At 45.7% G+C, this 9370-nt stretch overlaps 1 protein-coding gene across 1 annotated transcript in view; it reads left to right on the top strand.

Annotated features, from left to right (window-relative positions):
• HCN4 (hyperpolarization activated cyclic nucleotide gated potassium channel 4) overlaps positions 1-9370 on the top strand; it is a 99661-nt gene that overhangs the window by 28326 nt on the left and 61965 nt on the right. Inside the window, exon 2 of the mRNA XM_010717165.2 lies at positions 5105-5528. Coding sequence (XP_010715467.1) covers positions 5105-5528 — 424 coding nt within the window. The remainder of the gene's footprint in view (positions 1-5104; positions 5529-9370) is intronic.

The following is a 9370-nucleotide window of genomic DNA, read 5'->3' as shown; positions in this document are numbered from 1 at the left end:
AAGTGGGTTTTCATTTCAGAGAGGTTTTCAAGTGCACAGGTATTTGAATAAATCACTGTGAATAAATTCACTTCTAGCAAGTGAATTTGTGGACTCGGTAGCTATTTAAGTGTCCTTTGGTGAGTTCAGGAGCAGTGAATCACCGCATTCCTCCTATTATCTCTGTGAATAATGCAAAGTTTGTAACTCTCCAGTAGCAATGCACCTACTCATATCTGGAAGCAGCAGCGCTTCCAAAGCCAGAGAAGGATCTCTCCTAGCTTCTTTATTTCTCTTTGGTGATGTTACCTACGAGAATGGCTGATTTCTGGAGTAAACTCTCCTCCCACCATTGCTGCTCCAGCCACACTGACATCCACTAATGCTCTTTACAGAAGATGATTTCTATTTCTAGCCCCACTAGCAGTCCTGGGAATTAAAGTGCGACCTCTCTCCTGTCGGGGTAGTTGCTGGTGAGCGCAGCAGTGCACAATTCAGCATGCAGCTGGAGGGGGAAGGAAGCTGCCACTCTGCAGAACAGGGCAGATTTTCATCAATTCTTTGAAGGAATAACACAGCGATCCCTCCCTGCGCAGAGCACAGGATCAGGATGTGGCTGGTGGCTCAGTAGGTGGCACTCTGCTTCCTGAGTGAGCTCTAAGCCAGTGCTCCTGCCTGGGCTTGTTGGAGCGATTGGATTTGTCTTTGGTTTTGGTAGGAGAGTGTGTGAGGTTCATTAAAGATGTGTCTTGTAAGGCAGGGGAGGTTCGGCACAGAGTCTGAGCTGGATTCCATTGGTGAGGATATCCTGGCTCCCTGGCATTTTCAGTTAGATGCGTTGTTATTTTTGCCTCCTTTCCATGCACTGTCAGGCAGCTCCTCAGTTCAACCCCGAGTTGGCTGCCTTACAGCAGAAGCTGCAGACATCCAAAAAGCCTTGTTAATTTAGAGGCGAGGTTGCCCGAGTCTATTTTCTCTTGACAGTGCAAACACTACTGAGCGAGGAGAACAGAAGTTAAGGCCACAAATGTGCCCCACTCAGGGAAAGTCTCTGAATGCCGGGCCGACGCAGCGATGCTGACCAGGCTAACCTCTGCAATTCATTATTTTCAGTCCAGCGGTCACTATCCTTCCTGAGCTCATGCACCGTAAGTGGTTACACTGCATCATAGAATAGATTTTAAAAATCAAGGTTTGTTTAATAAAAGAATTACATCCAAAAGCAATATTCCTTGTCTGCTGTTAAATTAGGCACAAGACAGAACAGAAAACTGATCCAACTCCCTCATCCAAACCCACAAAGTAATACCTACAAAGCATTCATACCTTCACATCAACTATGTGTCACCAAACATGTTCAAAGAGCACATGGTCTGGAAGTGCATTTGCCCTCTGGAAGTGCCTTTGCCCACGTTAATCTCACACATGTTTTGTGGCAGCTATTTAGGAATTAACCATTCAGAGGTTGTGGTACAAGTTAAAATGGGACTTTCAGCTCTAAGAAGTGGCAAAGACTTGGAAAAACAAGTATTTGCAAGCAACACATCTGGCTTATATCATGCTGGCTGATCCCCATGCTGCAAGCTACTCAGTCAGACTGAGTCAGCTGTAATAATACATTCACATTTATTATTTTTTTCTGTAAGCTTTTGAAAATAGGAAAAGTCAGGTTATCAGAGGAAGATATTCGTAGTACAAATCTCAGACTCTTTTCCAAGCCACGCAGTTTCCAGTCTGGTCATGCTCAAGAATCAAGCCCTTAGCCTCAGACTTCAGTGGACAAATCCCATTCTCTCAGTTCTGCCATGTGGATTCTCTGCTGCAGGACAGGAGTAATTACCTCCATCTGCCTGTGATGGGTGTGATGGAGCCAATTTCATCACCTCAGCTCTGCAGAATCCGTAGGTGGAAGGAAGACCATATAAGAAACATAGATTATTAGTACCAGTGCTTGCCCTTATGTACATCACATGCTCTGCTATTCTCGCCAATAATTTATAGGGAGTGAGAAGTGTTCCTTGATGCAAATACAAAATGCTGCATGGATGGGATTAGAACTCTGAGGTACTGCAGTCCCTGAGAGTCCCCTCAGTGTAAATCCAGTGATGCCACTCTGAGCAGGTCAGACCTTGTGTGCAGATTTAATGTTCAGGAGATCTGGAATCTTAGTAGTTAACTTCCAGCAAGCTTACATTATAAAGGCAGGTGAATTTACTGTACTGGGGTAATGTGCACACCAAATCCTTAGTGGTTTCCAACCTTTTCTACCTCCTTCCTAGATCCCAAAGGTTATCTCCTCCCTGCCATTCTGGGTACCCCGTTGTTAGAAGGCAGTGCACTTGATATAAAAGTTTACCTTCTGTGTTTTGTAAGTGGGGGGTTTAATGGTCAGAATAGAAGGGAATCTGACAGTAATCTGTAGTCACCAGTACACCCCTGGGGAGAATGGTGCTTTAAGAAACACACAGCAGCAAATTGTAGCCCTTCATCTCTGCTTGTCCACATGGCAAACAGTGCTTCCCCGTGGCTAGCTCAACACTACTATGTCATCAACACCTGCAGGCTGGGACTGAGGAATGTGAGGATCCAAGAACTGAAATACCAAGAAGTGCTGTAGATCAGGATGCAGGGCTGCTGACCGTGTTGTGACCACGCTTGCTTATAAGAAAAGGCAGAAAGTGCTGCAGTCAGACAGAAAGCATTTTAGTGGAGCTGCAAGCATCCTAGCAGCTGTTGTCCCCAGTTGCTTCTTAGTACTGAAGTCAGCAGCCATCACTGGAAAAAGAGACAGAAGAATCCAGAGATCTCTGAGGAAGGCCACTTACCTTTGTGTTTGTGCATGTCTGGCCATGTCTATTTCATGCCATTAATTTGAAACTTGGGAAAAATAATTTTCTTTGTGCTTATTTCTTCCTGTATTCCCTGCAGGCAAATTAAAGATGGCTGGGAGGTTATTTGTTTTCTGTAATAACATACACAGCTTCCAGACTTCCTGCTATTGTGCGATTATCTAGATTAATTGACTAGGAAAGATGTAGCATCATCTCAGAGCCTTAATAAGGAAGATCACAAGATAGATTCACACAGTATTGATGCTTATTGCCATATGACACAGCCTTGCTCTTAGGAGCATATGGACCTATTGTGGACCTATCTGCTGAGTGTCTGCCAGCACCTTGCTTTTATACTGATTGAAGGATTGCATGGCACCTTGGGAGCGAGAAGTGGAGAACATCTTAGGGAACCTCGTTAGTGAAGAGCTGCTCGCCCAAAAGTTGCCATCAGCCTCTGCTGAATGTTTCTGGGAATTGTGAGTGTGCTGGTTTGTGACCCTGTCTGTCCAAGTGCAATCACTGGCATCTCTAATACCCTTAGAGGCACTTCGGAGTGTTAAATTCTGATTAGGGAGAGAGGGCCTATGCAGGCAGGGCTTTTGAGGCATGTTCTGCCCTTCCATTGCAGATGCTTCATTGCAGCGATGTTGTTCTGCAGTAGCTCAGCCTGGACCAGGGCAGAGGCTTGAGGGGGACCAATTCTTACTAAAACTAGATTTTGAGGATCTTTGAGACACGTCTGCTTTTCTGTAAAAACATTTCAGTGATTTTGAATGTAACTGGTCTGACAAATGAACAAGCAGCACGTGCACACCTTTCTTTGACAAACCCAGCAGTCTCCTTCATCACATCACTGTAAATCCAGATCATAGATTGACTTCACTGGTGTTGAGATGGTCTGGCTTAAGGGAGGGCACAGTTCTCTCCCTTGTGCTTGAATCCTGTTCAGTTGCTGTTTTTTTTTATGGTCTAGGGAGTTAGGCTTATTTGATGCTCAAGAAGTCAATAATATGAACATAAGCACCACGTAGTTTGTGTGACTGACTGGAAGAACTGCTGCAGCTTTCTGAATGTTGCATCTTCAGGTACAGGCAACCAAGCCTGATAATCAGTTTGCTCTGTGGACGTTGTTCGTTCACTGTGACAGATGCCTCTTAATATAAATTATTTATGATGCCTCACAGTGTAATAGCAACAGCCCTGTAGCATACAATGTAGAGCTGATGGAACCTTGGCAAGGTGAGAACACAGTGCATAGGCATCTCCACACGTGAAGCATCTGGGAGGGATTGGATCACCACTATGTTGGGCAATGAGGGTCCTTTGTGAGACTCCTCAACAAAGTATGAGATCCAGAAATAATTTCAGTCTGCACTCTGGGTGAGTTACAGCAATGTACAGAAGGTTCCTGTGCTTAGGAAACCTGCCTTGGCAGGGGGTTGGACTGGATGACCTCCAGAGGTCCCTTCCCATTCCTATGATTCAGTGATTGTGTAATGTCATGTGATTGTGTGTCTTTTATGCTTATACGTGGGGAAAATCTTTTAAAATCCCAAACAAATAAACTAGGAACTATTTAAACTGTCTTCAAAAATGCAAATGAGTGTTGTTGTAAGGTCTAATGGCTACTATTGACTTGCCATTAAGGTGAAGTTAAGTTTCTTGAAGTCTGTGCTTCATGGCACAGTCGTTCAATGTTGTTCTTGCTAGATGTGTGATTCTGGGCTTTATTGACCGTTTCTGTCCAGCACAGGAATCTATAGAGCGTGGGTAAATTCAGAGTCTAAGCTGAGTGTAAGCCCTACCGAACACCAGAGATTCCAGCAGGTTCTAGTTCCATCCTGATGCCAGTGCTGTCAGTGCCAGCTACTCCTAAAGAAGGATCAGATGGTAGCGAGCAGGCCTGATCAAATAAAGCCAAATGGCTTTATTGACTTGCTGACTTTGAGCCCTCCCAAATACCTGTTTTCTCTCTCTCTTTTCACAGCAATCACTGCAGTAACTTCAAATATCTGTCTTCTTGGTGGCCCTGAAGGCCCACTCAAAGTTTTCAGTGAGTGTGTCCAGCCAGGTACCCAGTTCATCTCTGAACATTTTCAGCCAGAAAATGAGTGTCCCGTTGATATTAATTACACTGGCAGCTTGTGCACTGGGAAAACATCAGGCAGACTAGCAAAGATTAGGTAATGAGCAACAATAAAGATGTATGAAGTACATCAGTTCTGTTGATGAGAGCTCCCTGTTCTCCCACTCCCACAGCTAATTTCACGTGTCTCTGTCTCGCTGTCCAGGTTTTACTGGGATTTGACCATGCTGCTGCTGATGGTAGGGAACCTGATCATCATCCCTGTGGGCATCACTTTCTTCAAGGATGAAAACACCACCCCATGGATTGTCTTCAACGTGGTTTCGGACACGTTCTTCCTCATCGACCTTGTCCTCAACTTCCGAACAGGCATTGTGGTGGAGGACAACACAGAGATCATCCTAGACCCACAGAGGATCAAGATGAAGTACCTGAAGAGCTGGTTTGTGGTGGATTTTATCTCCTCCATCCCCGTTGACTACATCTTCCTGATAGTTGAGACCCGCATCGACTCGGAGGTGTACAAGACAGCCCGGGCACTGCGCATTGTGCGCTTCACCAAGATCCTCAGCCTCCTGAGGCTCCTGCGGCTCTCCCGGCTCATCCGCTACATTCATCAGTGGGAAGAGGTGAGCAGAGGCTGTGGTGCACTTGCATCCTAAGTCTTTTCTCCACTTGTGCTGATATATTCCACAAAGGTGCTTTCATTGAATGCCCATTCTCCTGCTTTGTTCCGGTGTGAATGCTGGAGAGTTGCGTCTTGAGTGTAATGCTTTGCTTTGAGCAGGTTCCTAAGAGGGTCTTCAGCATATTGTTACTTAGTCGCTTGAGACTGTGCTGTCTCCTTGAGGGTTGTAATATATGTATATATGTATGTAATATATGTAATATATGTATATATGGGCTGAGAGGTGAGTCTGCTGCAGGCAGCATGAAGTTATGAGCTGCCTGTGAGGGGAGCAGTTAGCATGTTGTGGGCCCCTTAGAGACTCAAGGGCCCAGAGACAGCACAATGGAAAGGTCTAGAGACAGCTGGTTTGCAGAACCTGTGGCATTTATTTGTCCAGGTAACTTCTTTAACATCCTTAGGTCTTAAATAAATGGCTCGGTTATATATTTATAGCTTTCTCACTTTCTAAATTCTCTGACATGGTGTTAAGGGGAAGAGGAAAGAAGAACATTCTGCAGACAAATAGGGTCTATTTAAAACATAATGGTCTGGTGAAAAGCAAGAGCCCCACTAGCCTGTGCTGTTCCCAGAGGAATTTCAATATAGAATCATAGAAGCATAGAATCACAGAATGGCTTGGTTGGAAGGGACATCAAAGATCGTATAGTTTGAACACCCCTGCCATGAGCAGGGTTGTCAACCACTAAATCAGGCACCAGATCAGGCTGCCCAGGGCCCCATCCAGCCTGGCCTTAAACAGCTTCAGGGATGGGGCATCCGTGACTTCTCTGGTTGGCCTGTTCCAACATGTCACCGCCCTCTCAGTGAAAATTTTCCCCTGACATTTAATCTAAATCTCCCTTTTTTTAGTTTAAAACCATTCCCCCTTGTCCTATCACTATCTACCCATGTAAAAAGTTGATTTCCTTCCTTCTTATAAGCTCTTTTTAAGTATTGGAAGTCTCCTGCCTCTTCTCTTACAGAGCCTTCTCTTCTCCAGGCTGAACAACCCAGCTCCCTCAAACTGTCTTTTAGCAGAAATGCTCCAGCTCTCTGTGTGTTCGTGGTACTCCTCTGGACCTGTTCCAAAAGCTCCACATTTTTCCTGAGCTGGGGACCCCAGAACTGAATGCATTACTCCAGATGGGGCCTCACAGTGGCAGAAGGGGACAATCATCTCCCTTCTCCCTGCTGGCCACCCTTCTTTCAGTGCAGCTGAGGATACTGTTGGTATCCTGGGCTGCAAGAGCATGCTGCTGGCTCATGTTAAGTTTTTCATCTACCAGGACCCCTAAGTCCTTTGCAGAGCCACTCTCAAGGAGTTCTCTCAGTCTGTACTCGTATCTGTGCTTGCTTCAACCCAAGTGTGACACTTTGGCCTTGTTAAACCTCATTAGGTTCACATGGGCCCACTTTTCAAGCTTGTCCACATCTCTCTGGATGGCATTTTTTCCTTCTGTCATATCAAATGCACCACTTGGTGCCATCAGCCAACTTGCTGATGTCATTGAAAAGATGTTAAAGGATACAGGTCCCAAGACAGACCCCTGGGGGACACCACTTGTCCTCCACCTGAACACAGAGCCATTGACTACAACCCTCTGGCTGTGACCATTCGACCAAGTACTTATCCATCAATTGTCCACATTTCAAACCTCCATCTCCAATTTAAAGATAAGGATATGGTGTGGAACAAGTTGTCAGGTTTCGTGTGAGAGAAGCCACCACCTTACAGGTAGCTTGAAAATTAGTTATTTTTTTCCCCATCTCTGTGCTCTCCAAAGCAGAGAGAAAGCTCCCTGCAGCTTTCTCCACATGCCAGTAGCATATTTTCAGGACAAGGAAAGCTGGTCAAGGCAATTTCATCTTCTTTTCCATTTTTTCTATGCTGCTTTGGAGCAGAAGCTGACGCAGAGCATGATCTAATGCAGAGCGTGCTCCTGGGAATGTGAAGGGGAAGCAGCCATGCAAGTCATAGCTGGATCACACTGAGCTGTCAGAACACTAATTCATGACAGAGGCAAACCTTCTTCCTCCTTCCAGCATCACAGACTCAGAGTATTAGTGCATACTTCACAAATTTCACGCTTCATCTTTGTAGCTTTATAATTTGTGAATGTTTCACTTGCAGCAGACCATAGTGGCTCATTGAAGTTTGGGATGACTTTTGTGCAAGGTGTTGTACAGATGTAAGGGGGGGGGACGGGGGGGGAAGACAGCTCCAGCCCTTAAGACTTCACTACTAGGTTAATTTGATTCATAGCACAGACAGACGGGAAGTGCACTGAGAGATGGAGACAAATGAAGCAGAAATGTCTTCCGTGGAGTGACTCAGGAGCTCGGAGACTGAGCTGAGCAGTGAAATATCTCCAGCTCTATTGTCTCATCCCTTGGTTGCTTTGCTTCTCTGTCCTCTAATCTGAGAGCACTAGGGAAAGGTGAGTTGATGGCCTTTGAGTTGTCAAAGTGGGTCCTTCATACTGATTTACAGGTAGCTATGGCAGCACAAAGCTCAGCCCTTGCTCAGTGCTGCTACTTGACTTCCTTTCCATAACATGGTTGAAGAGGAGTTGAATACATTTGCGTTCATTGTACTGAATTTTTTTAAAAACAGAATGAAATGTAAGCAAATCAGCTCCCTTTCCCTGTCTCACTTCTCACACAGTTTCACTGAGCAGCCACGTGTAATTTCACTCTCATAAAGCAGAAAGGTGGGACATTCTGCTCATTTGCTGGCTGTTCTGGGTACCAGGGCTCAGCAGTGCAGGGTGCACTCCGGGTCCCTCCTGAAAAGCAGACACCCTGGAGTGATGCAGTGCTGCAAGTGGAAGGGACAGATGGTGTTGGATTGCAGTTGGAGACTGCAATGCAGACTCTGTTATGCATTGCAGAGCCCAGCAGAGCAAACACGATCGTCTTTTTTCAAACAGGGCTCGACCCAAGCAGCAGTTTTCCAATGACAGTATGGTACTAGGAAGTTTTCCACCTTCTTGAAAAAGAGAGAGGGACAAAGAGAAGGGGCAGTCTTTTGCCACTGGCGCAGTGTGTGCTACAAAATGACAAGGAGATGGGAAAGAAAAGTGCTTCTTCATCTTTGTGTGGGAGTAAGCTGTTGTGCTCCCTGGAGCCACGCTGACAGTTCTCAGAGCAATCACTGCTGCCATGGGAAACTTAGCTCCTTGCTTGTACCTACTGCTGAGACTGAGTCCTGCATGAGGAGGAGAGGAGGATGCGCTGTACGCAGAGATGTCAGTCTTTTTGCTCTGTCTCCTGTGTGCATCTGTGCATTAGTGTCAATGTGAGTGAGTACAGGGATAAGTGGTCACTTCCTGAGTTCGCGAACAGCAAGCCTCTCTGTTTCTTCCCCTGCAACTGTCCATGCTCTGCATGAATTTATCACTCACCCTGCAGAGAGGAAGGAACAGCCTTCTGTAGGGCTGCAGTGCTGTAAAACAGCCAGCCGCTCATCAGTTCCAGATCAATGCTAGTCATGAGTCTGTGGGCTCAAGAGCCAGTGGTTTGAAGTGCCTGCACTGTTCTGTCTCAGCAGTAGATCACTGCAACGTCCTCCCCCAGATCTGAACCAAGTGCTTTGGGGCCTGCAGCTTGGCAAACACACTAAAGCAAAAAGACACACAAAAAGAAAAGCAATCCATTGCACTCATATTCACTGGAGTATGAAAAAAGCTTAGTTCCAAATGTGGCAGTTTATTTGCATTATCCATTTTGCATGAGTTGTCCAAGGAATGAATTTACCAGTAGGGCAGAATATAAATAGAGTCTTTCTGAAGTGTCTGCCTG

This window comes from Meleagris gallopavo, chromosome 12 (assembly GCF_000146605.3).
Source record: "Meleagris gallopavo isolate NT-WF06-2002-E0010 breed Aviagen turkey brand Nicholas breeding stock chromosome 12, Turkey_5.1, whole genome shotgun sequence".
In the NCBI taxonomy this organism is placed as follows: domain Eukaryota; kingdom Metazoa; phylum Chordata; class Aves; order Galliformes; family Phasianidae; genus Meleagris; species Meleagris gallopavo.
This window is presented reverse-complemented; position numbering and strand designations above follow the sequence as displayed.